Source organism: Dipodomys spectabilis, unplaced genomic scaffold (genome assembly GCF_019054845.1).
Source record: "Dipodomys spectabilis isolate Male_0828 unplaced genomic scaffold, ASM1905484v1 ptg000222l, whole genome shotgun sequence".
NCBI classification, from domain to species: Eukaryota; Metazoa; Chordata; class Mammalia; order Rodentia; family Heteromyidae; genus Dipodomys; species Dipodomys spectabilis.
In genome coordinates, this window is record NW_024870899.1 from 306792 (window position 1) to 332500 (window position 25709).

At 48.7% G+C, this 25709-nt stretch overlaps 1 protein-coding gene across 1 annotated transcript in view; it reads left to right on the forward strand.

The window, feature by feature from the left end:
- The window catches only part of Plod2 (procollagen-lysine,2-oxoglutarate 5-dioxygenase 2), a 70590-nt gene that overhangs the window by 37060 nt on the left and 7821 nt on the right, over positions 1-25709 (forward strand). The window contains exons 6-17 of the mRNA XM_042697563.1: positions 3036-3199; positions 6262-6374; positions 7398-7461; positions 8640-8737; positions 12505-12606; positions 15445-15570; positions 16002-16123; positions 16886-16990; positions 19803-19928; positions 20815-20956; positions 22048-22110; positions 23426-23539. Of these exons, the coding sequence (XP_042553497.1) occupies positions 3036-3199; positions 6262-6374; positions 7398-7461; positions 8640-8737; positions 12505-12606; positions 15445-15570; positions 16002-16123; positions 16886-16990; positions 19803-19928; positions 20815-20956; positions 22048-22110; positions 23426-23539 (1339 nt within the window). The remainder of the gene's footprint in view (positions 1-3035; positions 3200-6261; positions 6375-7397; positions 7462-8639; positions 8738-12504; positions 12607-15444; positions 15571-16001; positions 16124-16885; positions 16991-19802; positions 19929-20814; positions 20957-22047; positions 22111-23425; positions 23540-25709) is intronic.

Here is a 25709-nt window from a genome sequence, read left to right on the forward strand (position 1 = left end):
ACAGCCTGGCTGGTCACCAGTGGCTCACGCCTGTAATCCTAGCAGCTCTGAGGATCACGGTTCAAAGCCGGCCTAGGCAGGACAATCTGTGAGACTCTTATCTCCAATAAACCACCAGAAAACCGGAAGTGGTAGCTAGCCTTCAGCTGAAGAGCTGAGGGACAGTGCCCAGACCCAGAGTTCAATCCACCACCACCATCAACAACAACAACAACATCAAAAAACTACAGCCTGACATAACCAAGTGACAGAATCAAAAGTGGCTGGCTGAGCGTAATCGCAGCAGATCGTGCGTGTCTGGTACCGTGTGGCGATCGTGTGTGCCCAGCTTCTGTCGCATGCGCTTGCTCTGTCTGACTGTGGTGTAGGTGCCTGCTGTCGCAAGCCAGGCTGCTGTGGCAGGAGGGAGTGTGGGCCGGATGGGATTTCTGGGAAGGACTTCCCTGCCTTGCTTTGTCTCTCTGCTGGATCCATCCCGTAATAAATGGGTGGGTTTGAAGGAAGTCTCATGTCTCCCATCCAACAAAGATTTGCACACTAATCCTAGGTCAGACCTGTTTCAGAGAGTTTATTATAATTGAATCTGAGATGTCACGAGTGGGTGATTTCAGATGGTGACTGTGTGTGCGCGTGTATGTGTGCGCGCGTGCATGTGTCTAGCAGATTCCAGTGATGAAGAAGAAAGCTTTGGATTGGAGAGGAAGAATAAATGATTCCAGGGAAGCCTTCCATTGCTTCCTTTCCCGGCTCCCCGTAGCTTTGTACCTTGACGAGACGTGGTATGAGTCATTCATTCCTTCACTCATTTGTTCAACACACATCCGATGGTTACTTACTGTCTTGCACATTCAAGACTGACGGGAGGGACAGACGGACACAGGCCTGGAGCTAGGGATGCAGGGAGGCACAGGCCCTCTTCCCGTGAGGACTGGGGAGCAGACGCATGGTAGAGGCCGGGGGGGAAGAGAGCAGAGGCTGCTGAGAGGAAGGAGAGCTGTTTCCCAGAAGTGCGGAGGCACTGGATTTGGACGTGGCCCTGGGAGGAGGACCAGTCAGGCCCAGTTGGAAAAACAGCAGCGTTGACCCGAGGAGAGGGGAGGGGTGATAATCAACTCATCCCACTTGGCTTCAGAGCCAGGTCTTTCACGGGAGGTTATTAATACACTGCCGAGTCACTGGGCTTTTATTCTACAAGCCAGGGCCAGGCCCACCCCTGGCCTGTTGCTGTAAGATGCTCTGTGCCCGGCTCTGCTCATTTGTGTACACACCTGTGGTTGGTTTCGAACCACAGTGGCTCGACTGAGTCACACCAGATGGCCTGTCTCCTGGAAGAGGCCAGGGCAAACACTGGTCGTCCGCCGCTCTGGGGCCTCCTTGCCAGCAGTCTGAAGACTCTGCCCAGCAGTTTGCTCCAGAGAAGTTCTTGGAACCTATTTAAAACTTCTCAAGAGGCAAGAAAGTTTGTCTATGTAAAAATGATTCCCCCCCCCCCCCCCGCCACCTCTGCCCAACTTAGATAGCTACTGAAAAAAAACAACAAAACTTCACAAGGTCTCTAAAAATAATTCTCATAGGTTCTGGAGACAATTCACACCCAAGGAACACCACCAGCCTTTCCCTGAGCAGCTCCGACGCACGCTCTTCAGTGGAGATGTCACCCAGGCCTGTCACAGCGGTCTCCACCAGGCCATCAGACACTTTACAAGGGTTTTCCTTCCTGTGTCCTCGGTGTCTGTGGTCCCAGCAACCACACAGACACCAGACAGATTTCACCCAGCCTTCCATAAAGTCTTCCGCCAAGTCCTACTGCTGGCCTTGGACGAACCAGTTGAGCATTCTCGCAGTTCCTCCCCCAGAGCGCTAGGGGACGCTCTTGAGACCGGCGGAAGAGCCTCCTCTCCCCATCTGCAGAAGCGATGTGGGCTCTCTGCGGTTCTTGTTGCTGCAGGAAGGACCAGAGCAGCTCTAGAGCTCTAGCTTGGTGGGTCTTTTCACGGGGCTCAGCCCTTCGGCCTCACGTCTCCCGATACAGTCCCCCACTAACGCTGGACTCAGGTCCTCGGCCCCAGTATGAATTCATTATTCCAATCAGTCGTCGGGAGGGAAAGGCTGGTGTTCAAACCGGGCCGAGGAAACGAGTTGCACGAAGAAGACAAATAGAAACTTGTTGGGTTTCTCAGAAGTCAGATTCATTCAGTTTTGCTTTTTTGGTGCTTGGAAAATTGGTCTGAGGTTTCAGAATGGTTTTACACATATTTAAGGTTTACTTTGAAACACATGTGCCTCTGGCTAAAAATACATTTTTAGAATTGAATCGGTAAAAAACTCGAAACTTCTCGATTCAAAACAGCCTCTCCTTTAAAATAGTGGTCTCTGTTTTGCTCACGCTGTTGAGTGTTTGCAGTGAGGCAGGTGTTGTTGTTTTTGATTTAGTTTTTATAATTATTTCATGGCCCATATCTCTATCGTTTCGCGACATAGTTTTGACATTTTATCTCAGAAGTAAGTGGTTATGGAAAATAACATTAGGAGTCTCATGGCAAAAAATCTTTCCTTTGGAATTCATTGGCTAATGTATAGCGAACACTCAAATCCATTACAATTCCTATAACGTAAGTTGGGTGGGGGGAGGTTTTGGCTATGCTCTGAATAAATAGTTGGCAATAATCCTTTGTTGGTGTGTGTGTGTGTGTTTGTGTGTGTGTGCCAGTCCTGGAGTTTGAGCTCAGGCTCTGGGGCTGTCCCTGAGCTTTTCCACTCAGCACTAGTATCTCTACCACTTGAGCCACACCTCCACTTCTGGCTTTTTGGTGGTTCATTGGAGGTAAGAGTCTCATAGACTTTCCTGCCTGGGCTGGCTTTGAACTGAGATCCTCAGATCTTACTGTCTCCTGAGTAGCTAGGATGACAGGCGTGAGCCACTTGTGCCCAGCTTTAGATTCTGATATGTATCCGAGATCTCTTTTCCTGGTTTGTGTGCCTAAAAATGTTTGGGTATTTAAAATCTTGGGTTTTTTTCCCCCTCTGTCAAACAGTTTTGATGTCATATTTGCCGGTGGCCCCGAGGAAGTGCTCAAGAAGTTCCAAAAGTCCAACCACAAAGTCGTCTTCGCGGCCGATGGAATTCTGTGGCCAGACAAGAGACTGTCAGACAAGTACCCCGTGGTGCACATCGGGAAGCGGTACCTCAACGCCGGAGGTGGGTTCCGTGTTCATGCCTGCCTGGCAAATCATAAACGGGCACTGAATGACTGTGGTTTTTAAGTAACAGTTGTTCATGAAGTTGTCAATACTTTGTCAGCTTTGCTTGCCTCCTCACGCAAGGCCCGCACCCCGCCGCTCCGAGCCGCGGCTCCGCCTCTGACTTTTTTTCTTTTGGTAGTTAATTGGAGATGAGAGTCTCATGGACTTTCCTACCCTGGCTGATTTTTGAATCTGCATCCTCAGATGGCGGCCCTCCTGGGTAGCTAGGGTGACAGATGTGAAGGCACCGGTGCCCGGCCAAAGAAAGTCTTGCTTTTAATCTGTAATGAAGCCATTTCCCAGAACCCGTGCCCTGGCAATTGCGCATGATATCAGGAATCCAACTCCACGGTCTCTCTGGAAACTCGCAGCATGGACGCTGGATTCCAGTGACAGGAAGTGGCGCTGTGGCCCAAGTGGTAGAGCTGAAGAGCTCAGGGACAGCACCCAGGACCAGAGTTCAGCCCCAAGACCAACCAAAAACAACAAAAAAAAGTATATCCATGTTCATGTGCTCAGCTTGGCTGTGTCCCTGTGTTTCCTGCACAGCTGGGATTCCAGGCATGAACCACAGTGCCCAGCTTGGTTATGAGACGCCATCAGACTTTTTCTGCCCAGGCTGTCTGGGGACCACACTCCTGCCTGATCTCTTCCTTCCCGAGTGGCTGGGATTTCAGGTGTGAGCTGCGCACCAGGCCCAGCTCTAGAAAGCTGATTTTTCAAGGGAATGTAGCAGTCACATCTAGGGTAGGTTTTCCTTTATTAGTTTTCCTTCCAAGACCTGATATATAAATGTAGTGACATCGCGTTGTCTTAGTTCATCTAGATAGTGACGTGTCCGCTCAGATAGGTGAAGTCCACGTCCCTCACAGCGCTAGGGAACCAGCGGAATCTGGGCGGGCGCTGCCGTGGTGAGCCGGGGGGGAGGCGTGCTGCGTGTGCCCCAGCATCGTGCGTGCCCTGCAGCGTAGGCTACGGGAATTCTCTGAGATGATTTAGACACACGTTGGAAAACGTGAGTCTGTCCAAGTGGATGGGTGCCATATTAAGAACGACTGAAGGAGTTATGAATTATTTTTGTAAAAAGCCACGATGTAGTGTTTATTAGAAAAAATGTAAATGATGTGGTATCGCATTCTATACTGTGGGGATGCACGTCATTGCTTTTTATTGATTTAGTGACAATTTGGTTTAATGAAAAGGATAAAGCGTTGGGTAAAAAATGTAACTTAAAGGGTTGGGGAGGGGGTTGGGAAGGTGGCTCGGTGGGAGAGCGCTTGCCTTGCATGCATGAGGCCCTGGGTTCCATTCCTCAGCACCACATAAACAGAAAAAGCCTGAAGTGGCGCTGTGGCTCAAGTGGTAGAGTGAGCTAAAGCCTTGAGCTGAAGAGCTAAGGGACAGCGTCCAGGCCCAGAGTTCAGGACCCATGACCGGCAAAAACAACAACAACAAAAACAAAGCAAAACAAAACAAAGGGTTGGGGAGAAAATGGTGGAGAAATGGTGATATTGGCTAAGAAGTACTGTGCTCGTAACCTGACTTAAGGAATTGTAACCCCTCTTCTACCATTACTTAATAATAGACAGACAGATAGAATTTACATATAGAGCCGGGCGCTGGTGGCTCACGCCTGTCATCCTAGCTACTCAGGAGGCTGACATCTGAGGATCGAGGTTCAAAGCCAGCCCGGGCAGGAGAGACAGTGAGACTCCTATCTCTAATAAACCACCAGAAAACCGGAAGTGGCGCTGTAGCTCAAATGGTAGAGCGCTCGCCTTGAGCTGAAGAGCTGAGGGACAGCGCCCAGGCCCAGAGTTCAAGCCCCACGACCAACAAAAAAAAAAGAATTTACATATAGAAACAGAAAGGGTAAGAGCAAACATGATTATTGAAAACCAGTCATATAAACCACTGGAAAGTGCCGTGGGTTACTACTTAACCATATTTTGTCGAGATGACTATTCTGGGTATGAAAGATGGTCTTTTAGTACGCGAGGGTTTCTTAAACTTGTGGAGAAGGCGGCAAGAGGAGCCCAGGTGAATGGCTTCTGTCACGTTTTTGTTTCTGTTGGTTTGCTCAGGATGGCAAGTCCTATTCCCCGACCTGTTTCCTTTCCTCCCTTCGTTCCTCTGAGGAAACCTGAAGCGTGAAGGTTACAGAGGGAAAATGAGGTTTCCCGTCGGCGGTCCGGGGACCCCGGGCCCCTCTGTATACGCCGGGCCCTCGGTGGAACACGGTGGCTTGGCCACGCTCCTGACATGCCGGGGCCGGGGCTGGCAGAGCCGGCCCTGTCGCTCTGTTTTTCTAGACAGACGCTCTTGGCAGGTCAGGCTCTTGGGCTGGGAAGCCGAGGGGAGCAAGCCAACTTGAGATTTCCTTTTACAGACTATGACACACAAATCCAAGCCAGAAAAGGGTTTATTTAGCAGGCGCGGTCATGGAAAAAAAATGCCCTCAAATGTCTTGGGTATAAAATGTCTTTGTGATTTTTTTTTTTTTTTGTCCTCATTGACAAATCCAACGTTCCTGTGATCGCTGCTGGCGCTGAGATGAAAGGTGGCCTCCTCCCAGCGATGCCTTCAAACGAGCCTTTGCGGAGGCCCAGAGGAGGGTCTTCTGCCTGACTCCCTTCTCTCCCTCCCGGCCAGCCATTTTCCCCTGGCAGCCTTGAAGGAAAATCACAGTTCCCCACTCTGTGTCAGTTTGCTTTTGGAATGCTGTTTTTTAAAAAAGGAGCCTGGGTATTTCCTTTTGCCGTTGGTAGTCACCCTTATTTCTCTTGGAGCAGCTATGTGATATGTATGGGATACATATCTGTATGGCCTATTAACACGTTCATATGTGCATGTGTGTGTGTGTGTGCGCCAAGGATACTCGGTGGCATTCCTTTGGGGGTGAGCTGTGCCGAGTCCTCCCGGTGTTGCAGCGTGGGTCAGCTGCTGGGTGGAATTCTGTGGGCGCCCGGTGTGTGGGTCCGTGGGTGCTGACTCGCGTGCTGTCTCCTTGCCTGGCAGGGTTCATGGGCTACGCTCCGTACATCAGCCGCATGGTGGCACACTGGAGCCTGCAGGACAACGACGATGACCAGCTCTTCTACACCAAGCTGTACATTGACGCTGGGAAAAGGGTAGGTGGAGGCTTGTGCCCGCCCGCTCTCCCTCCATCCCTCCCGCCTTCCCTCCCTCCTCCCTCCCTCCCGGCAGCCAGGCCATTGGCCCTCTGGATCTTGTCTGGGTCTGAGGTCTCTACAGAGTTGCATGGAGCAGGTGTTGACATGGCGTGGGAGAAGAAGGGACCCCCCCCCCCCAGCATCCTGTGCCTCTCTGTCTGGAGCTGGGTTAGGCCCCGCAGCATATTCTTGCGGCCTGGAGGTTTTAAAGACACCGTCAAGTCCCAAGCACTAGAAAATGATTTCCCTGAGATTTTTTTGGAACGTAGAGCTTTTCGTTTATGAAGGCATGAAGCGTCAGAAACGACACCCTTTTTTTTGTAATGTTACATCTGAAAGGACTTGAAAGTAAGGCCAGCAGGAAGACCCTTTGTTTCCCTTTTTAAAGAACTGAGCACATGGTAATAGTAGGAGTAGTCTCACTGTGGTAAGTGCATAGGTGTTTACAGTGTGTATCCACGTACATACTCATGGATTCATGATGGATAGATAGAGGATAGATAAATGATGGCTGGTAGATGGTGGGTAGAGTATAGACATAGAACACCGATGGTGGGTAATGATAGATGGCAGGCACGTTAGAAGGTAGATGGTGATCGCAGACGATGATAGAGGATGATGGATAGATGATGGATGATAGGTATGGATGATAGATAGATGGATGGATGGATGGATGGATGGATGGATGGATGGATGGATGGATGGATGGATGAAAACCACCAAATGTTTGGCAGAGGGAGGAGGGCTGAGTTTCCTCAGGAGACAGCCCTTTAGTGTTAAAGTTGCCTGCACTGTTGCTGAGGAAGGGGCCTGCCCCGTGCCCCGTGCCCGGTGTGCTAGGAGTCGGCATTGTGCCCAGCAGGCCGCCGGGTCCCGAGGCCTCCCGCCCGTGTCCAGGAAGTGGAGAAAAGGGATCTGCAGTTGGGGAATGTTTTTTTCATATGTAATAATTTCTGTAATGCAGTCTCCATTCCTTTCTAGGAAGCCCTCAACATGACATTGGACCACAAGTGCAAAATCTTCCAGACCCTAAACGGAGCTGTAGGTATGCAGGCTGCTTATCTGTCCCAGTGACCTTCTCCTTACCAGACCCCATTTGGGTGGCAAGAGCTACGGCGTGCGGTGTATGCGTTATAACCCTTCAAGAGCTACGGCGTGCAGTGCATGCGTTATAACCCTTCAAGAGCTATGGAGTGCAGTGTATGCGTTATAACCCTTCAAGAGCTATGGAGTGCAGTGCATGCGTTATAACCCTTCAAGAGCTACCGTGTGCAGTGCATGCGTTATAACCCTTCAAGAGCTATGGAGTGCAGTGTATGCGTTATAACCCTTCAAGAGCTACCATGTGCAGTATATGTGTTATAACCGTTCAAGAGCTACAGCATGCAGTATATGCGTTATAACCATTCAAGAGCTACCATTCAAGAGCTACGGTGTGCAGTGTATACATTATAACCGTTCAAGAGCTACGGTGTGCAGTATATGCGTTATAACCCTTCAAGAGCTACCATTCAAGAGCTACGGTGTGCAGTGTATACTTTATAACCGTTCAAGAGCTACGGTGTGCAGTATATGCGTTATAACCCTTCAAGAGCTACGGTGTGCGGTATATGTGTTAGAACTGTTCAAGCATACTGGACAGATTGAGCTCGGTGTATTTCACCGGTTCAGTTAAAAATGTCTTCCTGAGACTAGTGTTGACAAAGAGATGCTTCCGAACCTGGTAACTTACAACTAGATAATCTCTTTATTTTCCGGGGGGGATGGTAGGTATGTGTTATCCTTAATTGCCCATCCTTCTGTTAAATTCTGGGCAATTGGGAACTCCCTGAGAGAATTACAGTAGCCTCTTACGACTCAGGAACTATACAGATAGGTTAGAAAAAGGGAGAAAAAGAGAGGGAGAGAGAGAGAAGAAGGAAGGGAGGAGAGAGAGAGAACACACTGTGTGTGTGTGTGTGTGTGTGTGTGTGTGTGTGTGTGTGTGTGTGTGTGTAAACCGCCCTGGTGGATTTAGGCCAGGGGGATTTAGGTGATGTGTTTAGGTGGGGCAGTGCCGGTGTCTGCTCTAGAATCTTCTGCCTTGAGCAGGCTGAGCTCCGTGGTAGGTTGGGCACCGGGAGCCCTGTATCTCTGGGGGATTTTTGTGACCACACAGAAGCACTTGAGCAGACAGACCTCGGTTCCCCCATGACCAAAACTTGTTTTCTCTTCTGAACCCAGATGAAGTGGTTTTGAAATTTGAGAACGGCAAGACACGAGTCAAAAACACGTTCTACGAAACGCTGCCGGTGGTGATCAACGGGAACGGGCCCACTAGTGTGAGTCCCCGCCCCCCTTCCCTGCCCACCCCCCTTCCCTGCCCACCCCCATCAACGGGAACGGCCCTAATAGTGTGAGTCCCCGCCCCCCCTTCCCTGCCCGCCCCCCTTCCCTGCCCACACCCCCCTTCCCTGCCCACACCCCCCTTCCCTGCCCGCCCCCCTTCCCTGCCCGCCCCCCTTCCCTGCCCGCCCCCCTTCCCTGCCCGCCCCCCCTTCCCTGCCCGCCCCCCTTCCCTGCCCACACCCCCCTTCCCTGCCCGCCCCCCTTCCCTGCCCGCCCCCCTTCCCTGCCCACACCCCCCTTCCCTGCCCGCCCCCCTTCCCTGCCCGCCCCCCTTCCCTGCCCACACCCCCCTTCCCTGCCCGCCCCCCTTCCCTGCCCGCCCCCCTTCCCTGCCCGCCCCCATCAACGGGAACGGCCCTAATAGTGTGAGTCCCCGCCCCCCCTTCCCTGCCCGCCCCCATCAATGGGAACGGGCCCACTAGTGTGAGTCCCCGCCCCCCCCTTCCCTGCCCGCCCCCCTTCCCTGCCCGCCCCCCTTCCCTGCCCGCCCCCCCTTCCCTGCCCGCCCCCCCTTCCCTGCCCGCGCCCCTTCCCTGCCCACCCCCCCCTTCCCTGCCCACACCCCCCTTCCCTGCCCGCCCCCCTTCCCTGCCCGCCCCCCTTCCCTGCCCGCCCCCATCAACGGGAACGGCCCTAATAGTGTGAGTCCCCGCCCCCCCTTCCCTGCCCGCCCCCATCAATGGGAACGGGCCCACTAGTGTGAGTCCCCGCCCCCCCCTTCCCTGCCCGCCCCCCCTTCCCTGCCCGCCCCCCTTCCCTGCCCGCCCCCCTTCCCTGCCCGCCCCCCTTCCCTGCCCGCCCCCCCTTCCCTGCCCGCGCCCCTTCCCTGCCCACCCCCCCCCTTCCCTGCCCACACCCCCCTTCCCTGCCCGCCCCCCTTCCCTGCCCGCCCCCCTTCCCTGCCCGCCCCCATCAACGGGAACGGCCCTAATAGTGTGAGTCCCCGCCCCCCCTTCCCTGCCCGCCCCCATCAATGGGAACGGGCCCACTAGTGTGAGTCCCCGCCCCCCCCTTCCCTGCCCGCCCCCCCTTCCCTGCCCGCCCCCCTTCCCTGCCCGCCCCCCCTTCCCTGCCCGCCCCCCCCTTCCCTGCCCGCCCCCCCTTCCCTGCCCGCGCTCCTTCCCTGCCCACCCCCCCCCTTCCCTGCCCGCCCCCCCTTCCCTGCCCGCCCCCCTTCCCTGCCCGCCCCCCTTCCCGCCCCCCTTCCCTGCCCGCCCCCCTTCCCTGCCCACCCCCCCTTCCCTGCCCACCCCCCCTTCCCTGCCCGCCCCCCTTCCCTGCCCGCCCCCCTTCCCTGCCCACACCCCCTTCCCTGCCCACACCCCCCTTCCCTGCCCGCCCCCCCTTCCCTGCCCGCCCCCCCTTCCCTGCCCGCCCCCCCTTCCCTGCCCGCCCCCCCTTCCCTGCCCGCCCCCCTTCCCTGCCCACACCCCCCTTCCCTGCCCACACCCCCCTTCCCTGCCCACACCCCCCTTCCCTGCCCGCCCCCCCTTCCCTGCCCGCCCCCCCTTCCCTGCCTGCCCCCCTTCCCTGCCCACACCCCCCTTCCCTGCCCGCCCCCCCTTCCCTGCCCGCCCCCCTTCCCTGCCCGCCCCCCAGAACGCGAGCCTCAGAGTGCAGGCCCCATGCCCCTGTACATGGCCTTGTCTCTTCATATATGTAATTATTCTCTCATATTTTGAATGTCTCTGAACCGGTTTTGTTTTGGTGTGAACCATCAGCCATCTTTTCCACGGTCCGTCACCTGGTTTTGTGTGAATGACACATACTGAAGAGATTTCCGCGCCAGAATGCTGTGATTCACACCTCAGTGTCAGTTACTTAGCGGGAAGGAAGGAAAAAAGAGAAGGAAGAAAAGAAGGGAGGGAGGGGAGGAGAGGAAGAAATGGAAGGGAAAGGAGAGGGAAGGAAGGAAAAAAGGAAAGAAAAAGAGGAGGAGTGAAGGAAGAAGGAAGGGAGGACGTGTGGGAAGAGGGAAGACAGGAGCAGGGAGCGAGGCAGGAAGGTTTCATGAAGACAGGCCGATGAGGAAAGGACTGTCTGGAAGCTTCTTTGCCAGTGGAGATGACCCAGGGCTTGGAAACACGTCGGTGTAATGGAGGCAGTCCACGCTGGGAAATGCCCTGAAACAGTGACCTGACCACATCCACAGCCCCAGGCGGAATGAGGAAAACAGCCAGCGGCCCATGGCTCACGCCTGTCAGCCTAGCTGCTCAGGAGCTGAGATCTGAGGATCGAGGTTCAAAGCCAGCCCAGGCAGGAAAGTCCACGAGACTCTGATCTCCCATAAACCACTCAGAAAACTGAAAGTGGCGCTGTGGCTCAAGTGGTAGAGCACTTGCCTTGAGCTGAATAACTGAGGGACAGCGTCCAGGCCCAGAGTTCAAGACCCATGACCGACAAACAAAAAAAAGACCAAAAAAAAACCCCACCCAAAACAGCTGTTGACAGGGCGGCTGTGTGGAGAGACCCCGGGAGTGGCTCCCACAAAGGCATGGCAGGAGCCCTCCCGACATCTCCGAAGCAGAAGGTGTTAAATGCCGGGACTGGAAAGATCTAAAGATGGGGAGTAATTCCTTTTCGTACTCTGACCTCTCAGAGCTGTTGATCACTTGCGCGTTCCCGGACGGGATTGCAGTGTGCTGATGAATAATGCATGGTAGACGCATTAAGTTTTTATGAGATGGCAGAGATGGAAAATGTGCAGGTCTGTTGGCCTTTCCAGGCGATGAGGATGTTACCTATGGTCAGGACCCAGAGGCGATTGACTTCCTTTAAAACATTCTTTGCACCAGGCGCCGGTGGCCCGTTATCCTAGCTACTCAGGAGGTTGGGGGTTGAGATTCGAAGCCAGCCTGGGCACCAAAGTCCATGGGACTCTTATCTCCACTGAACCACCAGAAAACTAGAAGTGGCACTGTGGCTCAAAATAGTAGCATGCTAGCCTTGAGCGGAAAAAGTTCAGGAACAGTGAGTGTCTAGGTCCTGAATTCAAGTCCTGTGACTGACCAAAAGGGGAAAAAAAAATCTTTCCTGTGATATATTAAACTATGCATTCCATGCTTATATTTTCCTTTTTGGGGGGTGGGGAGGGGCTGGTTAATTGGAGCTAAGAGTGTCAGGGACTTTCCTGCCCAGGCTGGCCGTCAGACCTTGATCCTCAGATCTCAGCCTCTTCAGCCTGGCGAGTTCCTCATTTCTAATGGCCTAGTTTCCAGGAAGAGCTTGGTGCCTGTGTGTGTGTTTTGGTGATACAGTTGGCCAGCACTCTGTTGAGTCAAACGTTGGTGAATGGTCTCATTGTCGCATCTAGAGTCTGTGCCTTAGAAGACGTTTGTCTTCCTGCTGCTTTACTCTTCCCGTGGCTCATCTTGGCGGGGGTAGGATGGGCCACTCGCGTATTTAGAAGGGTGTTTGTTGGGTTTGTCTATAGTCTTTCTCAGCATTATTCATTGTATTGAATGAAAGGGCCTTCATGATGTGGAGCACACGTTTTGGCATTTCTACCTGCAGCTCATCCTTCTCAACAAGACAGGCTTCTGAAGAAACACTGTTCAGGGCTCCCCTCCAGGTGACACTTAGAATCCCCGAGGGTGTGTACACGTGCCAAAACGTGCCCCGAAGGGGTGTCAGGAGTTCATCCAATGCAAATATGCTGGCGATAAGGACTAACTGTGCTCTGACTCTGCTCGTCTTCCAGATTCTCCTGAATTACTTTGGGAACTACGTGCCCAACTCCTGGACGCAGGACAGCGGCTGCACCGTCTGTGACTTGGACACTGTCGATCTGTCTGCGGCGGACGTGAGTGGAATTGATCCTGTGTGAGCGATTCACGGGTGGGGTACAAAGACCTCAGCGTTCCCGCTTTGTGTAGTAGATACATCGGTTTATACCTGGAAAACCCAGTGGTTCCGAAAACTGCCGGCTTTGTGTGTTTCCAGAGCTGTTTATAAAGGGAAAAAAGTGAACCCCCAAAAGCCGCGCTGTTCGCATTTAGTCGCCGAGGGTGCTGGGGTGTTGTGGGGTTACTTTGGTCTCTTGGTTTGGTAAGGCAGGGCGGAAATGGTACAGCGCTCCACCGTCCGCCAGAGGATGTCTAGTGCTACCTGTTCATCTGAGGATGTAGTCGATGGTAGTGTGGAGTTGCATCTGTAAGAAAGGCTCTGGGTGCGTCAGGTGCTCAGGGTGCTGAATGCCAGCGGTCTCTGTTTGCTCAGTTGGCCGAGGAGAGCTCTTGAAGTACTCAGGCGGATGACTGGCTCAGTCAAGGGCGAGCAGGTATGGATTATTGGAGTAGGATTGAGGAAGTGGGAAATATAACCAGCATCCTGACAAGCACTCCTGCTGAGCGCCTTGTGTCCGCCACAAGCCACGCACATCGACGGGTGATGTGTCTACATGCATTAACATACATACTCACAGGCATATAACATAGCTACACATACCTAATACATCCACACAGCCGCCTCTACTAGAGCTGTACATATGCAGTATAGCCACATGTACGCATGTACTGTACCAACACCTACACATGTAACATACCTACACACAGGCACGCAACGTCTACACACATGTATGTAATGTATCTGCACATGCATATGCAATATGTCTACACATCCCCATGCAATGTGACATCTACACACAGACATGTAATCTATACCTGCACACACATCATATATGTCTGTAAGTAGATATGCAATGCATATCTATATACATACAGTACGTATATAAGTAGGTAATGTATAGCTATACGTGTATATGTAATGCATATCCATATAAGATATCTAATGTAAACCTAGCCATACTTGTGTAATATATCTACACATTCATATGTATACATATGTAACATAATATGTACATGTACTGTGTATATGTAATACATATGTAATGTAATATGTACACATAACGTATATGTAATGTCTATACATGGATATATGGTGTCTACCTGTACACTCACATAGGATATTTACCTATACCTGGGTGTGTAATATAGGCATATGTAATACGTATCTCTACATAGACAGTTCTGGCTGTCGTGTATCGTTAGTGCTTCGAGGGTAAAAGCAGTAGAGGTATTTCTTTATTATTCGTTCACTTGTTTGTGGCACCTTGTTCTGTCACCCATCATGGCAGTTTTAGAAATCCTCCTTTGCCCCATTTTTCCCTGCTGCTTGCTCTGGAAGCAGTACGCCTGAGCATGTGGAGGCTAAGGAGTGGGTTTTTTTTTGTTGTTTTTTTGTTTTGTCAGTCGTGGGGCTTGAACTCTGGGCCTGGGCGCTGTCCCTCAGCTCTTCAGCTCAAGGTGAGCACTCTATCCCTTGAGCCACAGCGCCACTTCCGGCTTTTTCCACTTCTGTGGTGCTGAGGAATGGAACCCTGAGCCTCACGCACTCTACCCCCAAGCCACCTTCCCAGCTCCTGAAGAGCAGTTTTGCCATGACGGCAGAGTTTCACCCTGGATTTATGGATTACCTGCAGCATGTCCAACTAGGAGAAGCCGTGCAGTCATTCTGGGAGATAATTCTGGAAGCTTCCTGGTGTAGTTCCTCGCCCCGTGGCTCCTGGCTCCAGCCTTTTGTGTTCCTCCCGGGTTCCACCGGGAGGAGGAGCAGCAGCAGCTTGCCCTTGCTCAGCCAGGGCTTCTGGACGGAGCCCCAGGTTACTTGAAAGTTAGGCTTGCTGGCCAGTCTCTCACATAACAAGCAGAATGTTTCCTCTGCGGAAGGGCGCCAGGCTGTTTCTGAATGGAGAGTTTGGGGAGCGCGTCTTGATCTGTTTTGCAGAGAGGAGCGTTGTCCTCGGCCGGGAAGACACTCCTGTTTCATCTGCTGTTGCTTTTTTTTCTTTTTAGGCGTGTTCTACAAAGGTGGGGCAGTGCAGGCAGTTGTAAACGTTCAAAGGTTTTTTCTTTTCACTTAGGAGTAAATCACTTGATTCTTAAGCTGCTTTGTCTATAGCCTGTCAAAACGTGGTAGAAAGGGAACAGCTCTTTCCTAAATGCACGGTGAAATTTCTGGGCTTTATGTATTTAGAAACCTGGTGGAAGAAGGCTGTTCAATGTCCTCTTTCTCCTTTTTTTCCTCTTCTTCTTCCTCTGTTTCTCCTCCTCTTCCTCTCCTGTTCTTCCTCTTCCTCCATCTCCTCTCCTCTTTCTCTTCTTCCCCTCCTGCTCTTCCTCCTCCTCCTCCTCCTCCATTTTTCCTCCTCCACAGCCTCTCTTCCCTCTTCTCCTCTTTGTGGTGCTGGAGATCTAACTCGGGTCTCTCTCCAGCTAGGCCTGGGCTCTCATTGAGGGCGGGCCGAGCAGAGACCTCACCCTAACACCCTCCTTTCTCAGATGCTGTTTTCAAAATAGAGCTCTAATTGTTGTTGTTTGCTTTGAGGGGTATCAATGGAAACCCTAACTGGAGGCTCGGCTGGTCTTTGAAGAGCCTGCATACAATAGAGTAGGCTCTTTTCCCTGTTAAGCCTGAGGCAACAACAAGAAAGGAAGTAATGAAATCTCCTTGACAGTGGCCTAACTCCACTGTTGAGGAGCTGAAGTTCTAGTATTCTTCCCTGCCGTACTGATTAAGATCTTAACAGAACGGTGGAAGGGCACACAAAGGATGACCCCCATTGTGTTTGTTCTGAAACAAGGTGTTGCCGAATGTGACCTTAGGCGTTTTTATTGAGCAACCAACGCCTTTCCTACCTCGATTCCTGGACCTGTTGTTGACGCTGGATTACCCCAAAGAAGCACTGAAGCTCTTCATTCATAACAAAGTAAGTGTGTTCCAGGGGACAGCTCCTTGGGGTCTTTTGGGTGGGAGGAACTGCTACTTGCGTTTTTTTTTTTTAAAGCCCACCGTCTAAATTCAGCATATGGTATTCAGAGTCATTTTTCCCTTTGAGTTAGGAATACACACATACACACACACACACACATAAATAAAAACACACGTATATCTACCAAGAACCCCCTTGTAGAAGTAGGTTGTAAAGTGCTTTTGAGGTATCTTCTGTTTTAAGTATTGATCGCACACATCTCAGAGTCCGAGTGTGATTTCAGGTGGTAACTGGTTGAGCATGCTCTCCTTTCTGTAAGGGAAGGAGCGTGTGACTCGTGGAATGCCCAGGCTGCGAGGGGAAGCCCTCTCCCATCTCATCTCACTGTCTTTTCTCTAACATGCAGTGTTTTTCGTTGTGCGTTACAGGAAGTGTATCATGAGAAGGAGATCAAGGTGTTTTATGACAAAGCTAAACATGAGATCGGCACCATAAAAATAGTAGGGCCAGAAGAAAAATTAAGCCAAGCGGAAGCCAGAAACATGGGAATGTATGTTTGAATACACTTATACTGAATGAGTCGCTAAATGTTTCTTCTAGAAGAAGCTTCAAGGAGGGGAAGAAATCAAATCTTTTTGTCTCTCAAATGAGTATATTAAATTGGGGAGTTGACTGTTTGCTCTGTGTGTGTGTGTGAAGCCACAGCAAGAGCTGTGAATAATTAATCATTAATTTTTCCTGTCTGGGGCCGGTTTGATGGTGTGTCCGCAAGACAGACACTATTCCCCAAAACCAGACCCTACAGGGCCCCTCGGAAGCAGGCAGTGGAGAAGAACTTCTCTTAGAAAGAATGCAATGCAGACCAGGTTTAAGAACTACTGGTATGCCAAGTATTCACATAACATCTCCACAAATCCCTGGAAACTGAGTCGTTGGAGACTCAAGATTCCATCCCGTGAAAGATGTATATTTGTGTAAAATGGCTCAGAAAAGAAGGTGTGCACTGGGATAAGTTACTCTTCACTCTGAGATCACTGCATGCTGAACTGCAAACCACCGTGGCGAGCAGATGTTTTCATGTGCTAAAAGACTTAAATAGCTTAACACACACTCCACATACTGCCCCCCCCCCCCCCCCGATTTTAGTGAACATCTGTGTCTGTTCGTTGATGGTTTTGGAATTTAGGATATTTATTTTGATGGAAAAAGCCTTAGGGAAGCCTTAGGTGATATGCCAGTTTTATGTTAGTTTTTTCAAACAGGAGATGTTTATTTTAAGTAATTCCTTATCATTGTTTCTTCCTGTGGCCAGGGATTTCTGTCGCCAAGATGAAAAGTGCAATTACTACTTTAGTGTGGATGCCGACGTGGTTTTGACCAATCCAAGGACTCTCAAAATCTTGATTGAGCAAAACAGGTAATAAGACTTGATAGCAGCTGATTTTACTGAGATAACAATTTATCCAATATATCCACATCTCTGTGGATATATTCTGTCTGTGCAAATGGGGTTATTTTCTACATCTTATACTCTTCCATTTCTAATAAATTCCTTTTTATTCAATAAATTACTTTTCATTAAAGTAATAAAGTATACTTTTTATTAACGTTACTTTTTAAATAGATCACTTTTCATGAATAAACCCCGTGATAGGAATAGTTACCGTTCATTAACGTCACACACGTGTGTCTGTGATATTCCATTTGACTTGTTTCTACTTAACGCTAGATGGAATTTCCCTATCCTCAGACTAGGGAAATGTACAATTGTTTTATTCTCAGGTGACACAGTGAATGTAGGATTTCCTAACACGTAAGGCCTATGAGTTCCTACAGAGAGAGTTGTAGTTTTTACACTCTGAAGGGAAAGTAAGAATCCAGAGGTCACATTCCACAGCCAAAGAGTGGTAATTTCACCTACTCTTAACTTGATGGTCCTTGGTACTTCCTGCTTTCACTGTAATGGATTGATTGAGAACGGCGCCTGTCTGTCCCCGCTAACAATGATGTTCCTCTCTGTCTGTGAATCCTCCCGCGGCTGCCGCTCCCGACGGCTCATCTCCTCAGAGTGAGTATCCTTCCAAGCGCATTCCATGAACCATTGTTCCTCACAGCAGACAGGCTGAATGCTGGGATAACGGTTTTTACTGAGCTAAGGGAAGTGCGTAGGGGATCTGTTTGGCCACATTCCATCCTGTTACATGTCCCTGGGGGGCTGCCAGTTTGAAAACTTAGTTCTCCTAAATCTCAGGCTTTGCAAGATCTGTCCACACCTGCATGTCACGGTCTCTCTACGCATGCGTGCGTATCTGTTTGCGTTAACCAGCTACAGATTTCAAGCAGTTTTCCACAGCATATCAAAAAGGATTTGGTTGTTTGGCAAGGATGAGCAGGTGGGGTACTCTAGGAATTACTGAGTGAAGGGCAGCTTGCAACTCCAGGAGAATTCAGTAGTACTTTCTTGAATTTATTTGACTGAGGTGCAGTCATTTGCAGTGCACAACATATTTCGGTGTTTTTGTAACATGTTGGTGGGTACATAATAGTTACTTTACTGGGCTAATTAGTGAATTCATACCAGGTGATTAAAATAGACTATTCTTAATACTGATCTAATGTTTAAATCTTTGGGAAATAAAGTTTCCTTCACAATGAACTCAGCTTGTTGGGTCCTGGGTTCTTGAAAGTTCCGTGGCTCACTGCCTTTTGTTGAAGTCTTGGGTTCATGCACTTGCTACATTCTTGCTTCTGTACGGAAGTCTGTCCTTTCCATAAGAACTCTGCACATAGCAAAAGGTGGTGAATATGGAAGGCTGAAGTCACGGACAGGGAATTAGTATCTATGTGCATTAATAATGCCTCTGCGGGCACTAATTTAAATACACAACAAGACAGGGTGGCTTCCTCTTCGCTTACTCCTGGTGTGACATGTTACATAGACTGGATAAATTATAAGCAGTAGTTTATTTTGTGCATAGCCTGGTGCGCGCAGGTACAAAACCCGACACAGCTTCAGGGGCTTCTTTCTGCTTTTCAACAGGCTGGTAAGACAGCCTGGAACAGGGAGGGAGGGAAGAGGAGTAGGAGAAAGAAAAGGAAGGGAGGGAGGGACAGCTGGAGGGAGGGAGGAGTGAAGGAAGGAAAGAAGGAAGGAACGAGGAAGGAAAGGAAGGAAGGAAGGGAAAAAATAAAGAGGATCAAACCATTTCCTTTTATAACAAGCTTTGCCCGAGTTAAGGACCTTAGTCCGTTTTTCTTGTTGTTGGTTAGTTTTCATTGTGGTTTGTTAGTACTGGACTCAGGGCCCAAGCACTGTCCCTGAGTATTTTTGCTCAAGGCTAGCACTCTACCACTTGACCATAGCTCTACTTCTGGCTTTTTGGTGGTTCATTGAAATAAGAATCTCATGGATTTTCCCACCCCTGGAGCTGATGTTGAACCTTGGTCTTCAGGTCTCAGCCTCCTGAGTAGCTAGATTGACAGGCGTGAGGCACCTCCCCAGATTGGCTCTTGATACTGGGACCCTTGCCCTAATCCATTTCTAGTCTTACCTCCACGTACCAACACAAGCACACTTACCCTTCAACCTGAAGTTTTGTTAGGGTGAGGGTCGTTCATGTTTTCTAAAGCAATTACCTTCTGTTTTATTTTCTGAAATAAAGGAGCATAGAAGTTCAGCATTGTCAGGGCAAACTTACTGTAACCACAATCCATTTTAAGAGACATTAAAAAAAAAACAACCCACAAAACAGAAACATACTTTAAAGTGATTTGGAACTTGGTTACAGGGAATGTGGCCTATTGACAAATGTCTCAGCTCATCTCTACTTGTTTTATTGGTTCAGCGGATATTTATTGGGTGCTTTGGTTCTTTCAGGGCTCCTCTTGTTTTTGCCAATGACTATGAAAATATTTAATAGGATTTCCAAACTATGTAGGTAAAATTTAGATGTAATAAAGGATTGGGTGGCTTCGCTTTCTTGGCTGTAACTAAAGTTTTGTGTTAAAAAAAATCATTTTAGTGTTTTGGTGTTTTCAACAACTTTTCTCTCTGTGTTGGTTGAAATTTTTCTTTTATCAAAAAAAAAAAAAAAACAACCAAACACCTTTTTGGGTTCCTTACATTTCTGTGAAGTGAACTGTACTGTGTTATGTGTCATTCGAAGCCCAGACCCGTAACCCGGTGGTGGGTTATGAATCTCTGACGCCGTGCGTTTCTCTGTCTTCAGGAAGATCATCGCTCCTCTGGTTACCAGGCACGGGAAGCTGTGGTCTAACTTCTGGGGCGCCCTGAGTCCCGACGGGTACTACGCCCGTTCCGAGGATTACGTGGACATCGTGCAAGGCAAGAGAGTGTGAGTGACGCGCCGTTCTGTCTCCTGGTGCCGAGTGCGGTCAGCCACCCGTGCATGCTGGCTGGCGCTCCCTGGTGCGGTCAGCCACCCGTGCATGCTGGCGCTCCCCGGCCTGTGCTATTGCCTCGTGCTTCATGTTGAAGGCAAGCCACGCGGATCGTGCGTTGTGGGCCACCTGAGGTCATGAAGTTCTAGGGAAAACTAAGCTATACAAAGAAAAACAAGTGGGGGGCTGGGAAGGTGGCTCAGTGGTAGAGCGCTTGCCTTGCATGCCTGAGGCCCTGGGTTCGATTCCTCAGCACCACATAAGCAAAAAGAAAAAAGCCAGAAGTGGTGCTGTGGCTCAAGTGGTAGAGCGCTAGCCTTGAGCTGAAGAGCTGAGGGACAGACAGCACCCAGGCCCAGAGTTCAGGCCCCACGACCGGACCCCCAAAAAGAAAAACAAGTTTCAGAAACCTCAAGGGACATCCTGAGAGATGAGGCGTGATCACGCCACAGACAGGCCATATGACAGCAGGTTGGACGGTGGAAAGTTGGGCACGGGTGTGTGGCAGCTATGGGACCCGCCATGATGACGAATGAGTATCTTGGTGGTTTTTGGGATTCATGCATCAAGAGGCCACACAGAGAACCAGAGCATGGCAGCCTTCCTCACTGCTCACCGGGGAGTCTGTGGTGTGGGTCAGGCGATCGTACACACATCCGATCCTGGGGGGGGGGGTGCATCCATGCCACCATGGTGTACCCAGAATGCAAATTATACAGCAAAGCATGAGTTGTTCTAAATGTGTAAAAAGTAGAGCTTAATTCTCCACTCCCCCCCTTCTCTCCCCCCCCGCCCCCCGCCCTTACTGATGGTGTTTGGGAATGTCCGTCCTGCTTTCAGAGGAGTCTGGAACATTCCATACCTGGCTAACGTGTACTTAATCAAAGGAGAGACGCTGAGGTCAGAGATGAACGAGAGGAACTACTTTGTGCGTGACCGACTGGACCCAGACATGGCTCTTTGCCGGAATGCCAGAGAAATGGTGAGCGCGGGTGGAAACGCACCGGGAATGATTTCTTCCCTCCAATGGCTGCTCTTCCGTTTGGCCTCCGTCATTGTGTTTTGATGCTTTCTGTTTCTCTAACTCGTGAAGTACTAGCCAATTTTTTTGGTCCACGCGTGCCACGTGGGCAGACAATGACCCGTGGAATGCAAGCCTGGCTCTAGAGCCAGTGTGGTCAAGAGTCTGGTGGTCCATTCAATACCTGTAATGAAAACTCAAACCTAGTTACAGTTAACTGGAGTCTTGGTGAAAGAATCACCACCCATCTGAGAAGAGCACCTTTTGGTGCTGAGAGCCAAGTCCGTACTTTGTCTGGCTGGGTGTATCTTCTGAGAAATACGAACATCACCTCCTCAAAGGCAGGCTCCTTACCCCGAGCCAGAATAAGATTCAAGTCAGCCATGGAGTTCATCCAGGCCATGAATTCTTCTGCCATGAATTTACTTTTCATTATAAAACTTAGGTGACTTACTTTTTAAAAAAAGTCCTTATTTTAAAAAAATCGATGTGCTTTTCAACACGTACGGATACATGTGTAAACATACTTATTTTGGTTGAGAAACGATACTGAGTTTATTTCTAAACTCACGTAGCCAATTTTAGGAAAAATGTATCGGAAAAGTTGGCAAGTATTTTGTTTTTATTCTTAACAAGGCATGTGTTGTTTTACTACCTGTGTATGTGTTCCTACAAACCTGTGCACCTTGGTTCCCCCCGAGCAACCGCAGTGCCTGTCTCCCGCCCGGCTGACTTCACGCGGCAGCGCATCCTGGAATGGCCACTCTGACTCCGTTTTTTTCCCCCCCTTGTCTTAATTATTTGTCTAAGGAATGAGCTTGGATATATGTTTGACCAACACAAGAGAAATTTTAAAAAAAAAGGGAAGGAAAGGGTGGCAGGGAGGGAGACGTGTGTTCGCGCGCTGAGAGCTGAGAGCTTCGCTTGTCATGCATGCAGTCTCCCAGGGCCGGGTCCCCGGCGGCTCCCCGCTCAGGCTGCACCCCACTCACCGAGCACCCCAGGGCGCTGGGCCAGCAGGTCCACTCACCCGATGCCTCTCTTCATTTTAGACCTTACAGAGGGAGAAAGACTCCCCCACTCCGGAGACATTCCAAATGCTCAGCCCCCCAAAGGTGTTCTTTCATTTATTTTTACCTCTTTCTCTGTGTGTGTGTGTGTGTGTGTGTGTGTGTGTGTGATTACAGCGTATGGTTTACCGCCGAGCGGTGACGTTTCTTCACAGTTTCGTCTTGGGCTTGGTGTGGAGTGTTTGTATTTACGGGTTACTAATGTGCATGCGTTTAGGTTTCTATGTTGTGGTGGTGTATATGTGTGTATGTGTTTGTTTTTATGCGTGTATTTGTGTGTATATATTCATGCATGTGTGTATATGCGTTTGTGTACATGTATCTGTGTTTATATGCATGTGTTTGGGCATGTGTATGGGTGTGTGTATGATTATGTGTGTTTTATATGACAGTCAACTCTTGGGTCTTTCAGTTGATTGACATTTGCTGGTTAACAGATAAAAAGTTAAAATCCTTAAGACCTTTCACTCATTTTCCTAGTACATGTTTTTTCTTTTGGTGGGGTTTGGGAGGACAAAGCGGCAGGACTAAGTATAAAATACACCATAAGTGTTCCTTTTGATCGAAGGTGACATTAATACATTCTTCTTTACTTAGTGACCTGTTAATCCCTTTACCATTCAAACAGGTGTACAGAGACCCTCTGTCTGAGCTGTAGCTGCTGTGTTGATTTGATTTGGGTCAAGGAGAGGAGGCTATAGTTTTGCTTTTGTGATGAGTGTATTTTGTTTTTACCACAATTGATCTTAGCCAAAAGACCAACCAAAAAGTGATTTTTTTGGTGTGTTTTTCTAGTCAGGCCGTTACAAGGCACGATTTCCTTTCTGTGTTCAGTCTGTGAACAATACAGTAATAAAGAATGCAAGACCCTGATAACATAACATTGACATTTTCAGTTCATTATTAAAAACATGACGTTTCCTTTGAAAGGGACAGGAGCCAAAAGAAGGTACAATTCATCTCACGTTGCTGTCTCAAAAGTATTTCTGCATTCAAACAGGAATCCGCCCCCCATGTCGACACCTGGGATCATGAGAAACTGGGAGGAACTGGCTACCCTTTTCCTTCCTCTTTTCGTCTTTCAGTTGATTGTCAGTGCTTTCTCTTGCCTTCCTGTGGTATCTGAATGCCTAATCCACATTTGTTTCTTTGATTTCAAATCGTACACACGCAGTATGAGAATACAAATGCGTGGCCATTAAGCAGATCGTAAAAGTAGAAGGGAACACGTTTTTGTTTTTGTTAAGCAGATCGTAAAAGTAGAAGGGAACACGTTTTTGTTTTTGTTTTTGTCTCTGTGGTTAAGTCTGGTGTATGTGCTTTTTCTTCGGGATTAATACTGTTATTTTTTGACGTGTAGGGTGTGTTTATGTACATTTCTAATAGACATGAGTTTGGACGACTGTTGTCGACGGCCAACTACAATACTTCGCACTACAACAATGACCTGTGGCAGATTTTTGAAAACCCCGTGGTAGGTGTTTTGTATTCTACGTCCTGTATTGCTTATGTGTCTTCCTAGCCTAGGAGAGGCAAATCATAGTGTAATGTGGCCAGGCTTTTAAATGTTTAATAATCAATTTTGTAATCCATAGCTTAGTTTTAAAATTGACACCACTCAAGAGGTTTTTGGTTTTTTTTTTTAAGAAAGTTGAGTTACAACCGGGCGCTGGTAGCTCATGCCTGTAATCCTAGCTACTCAGGAGGCTTAGAACTGAGGATCTCTGTCCAGAGCCAGCCCGGGCAGGAAAGTCTGTGAAACTCTTATCTCTAATAAACCACTAGAAAACTGGAAGTGGCGCTGTGGCTCAAGTGGTAGAGCACTCGCCTTGAGCTGAAGAGCTGAGGGACAGCGCCCAGGTCCAGAGTTCAAGCCCCACGACCAACAAAAAGAAAAAAAAAAGAAAGTTGAGTTACAGTATTTATAATTAATTGATTCATGAATTTATTTATTGTGGTTGTGGGGCTTGAACTCAGAGCCTGGGCGCTGTCCCTCAGCTCTTTTGCTCAAGGCTAGGGCCAAGAACTTTTAAAAAAAAAAAGAGAGAAAAGAAAAGAAAAATTAGGATATATACTAAATTTGAGAAAGGGAATTACACGGTTGTTTGGTTTCTCTGTTTTCAGTGTTCAGAAGTTCTATCCAGTTTCAAAGACAGTTTTAGGAGGGTATTGATGATTATAGATTATAGATGATGCTATAGTGGTTTTATTTTCCTAAAGTAGTCTCAAGACGTCCTCAACTTTGTTTCTTTTGATGATTTTTGTAAGAGTCTACCTATACAACACGTGACCAAAGTGTTGGATTAAAAACCACGTTTGCTTTGTTTGGTGATTCACTAGGTTGTTTTGAGATGGGTTTTGTTTTGCAATGAGATCTCTTTCTTTAAGTGAAACAGGTATTTTTATTTACCAGTCATGATGCTGATACCTGTGGTTCCTCTGCCAATAGGAAAAGTCGTAAATTACAGAGATTTAATGCACCCTGTGTTTTGTTTTTCTGGCACAGCAGAGATGCAGAAGTAATATATGCAGTCATCTCCGGGAACTCTGTGGAGTAGAATAGGACTGTCTCTCTTGTCTTTCTATTTTTCTTCTTCTTCATATTAGGCATTTAAAAAATACTTCTGTCCTATTTTCCCCCCTGTGTATCTTCATCTTGCACAGAACTGGAATAGAAAGAAGTTTTTGTTATTCTGCAGTGGGTGGAATTACATGTGTTTTTTGGCTCCGTGTTCCTTGGTGTTTTGAGGGATAGAATTACTTACTTTCCTGGATAATACTAGCTTCCTGGTAAGAGATCCTAAATTACATCCTGAGCTGTAGTCGTTTGTGTTAAGAATTCATGTCTCAGGAGAGCACAGGATGGAAAACTTCGAGCTGAGCAGAAACTGCCTCCCTTTCTCTGGCCTGGTTTGTTAGTGGACGGACTAGCTGCGTTCATCAAGGGATAGATATCTCGGAACAGATACTGAGAGATCGTCCCTGATCAGAATCCTGAGAACATTATAAAGTTGCCATTCGATTGATGACTTTAAAGGTGTTCTATGATGAAAATTTACTATTATTATCCTCACGTGTATAGGGACTTCTGGAACTTGAAAGAGTAAAGAATGATGTGTCCAAAAACTACAATGGGGGTTCCGGTTACTTGATTCTGCTTGGCCCGTGTTTTAGAATTGGCAAGTCATTAAATACTAAAGCTAAAATGAAACAAAGCAAATGTGTTCCTTTTATCTATCTATCTATCCATCCATCTGTCCATCCATTCACCCACTCATGCATCCATCCATCTATCATCCGTCTATCCATCATCTGTCTACCTGACATTTTTTAAAGAATTTGAAGCTAACTTGAGTTTTTCCACATCAAAAATAAGTTTGTTAGAACCAAACTAAACTAAAAATGTGATATAAATTATTGTGATATAAATCCAGCCTCAAAGACGTATTTTAGATAAGCACTTTAGAATTCTTTTAGGTCCCCCCCTTTCCCAATAAGGTCTTCCTGTATTTGTCCTATGCAAAGAAAGAAAAATTCAGAGGCATTATGCATTTTACAAGGAGGAGGCACTTAAACAATTCTGTGTTTTATATAACTTCTCAAGACTGGGATTTTAAATACAGTAATCACCCAGGACAATGATT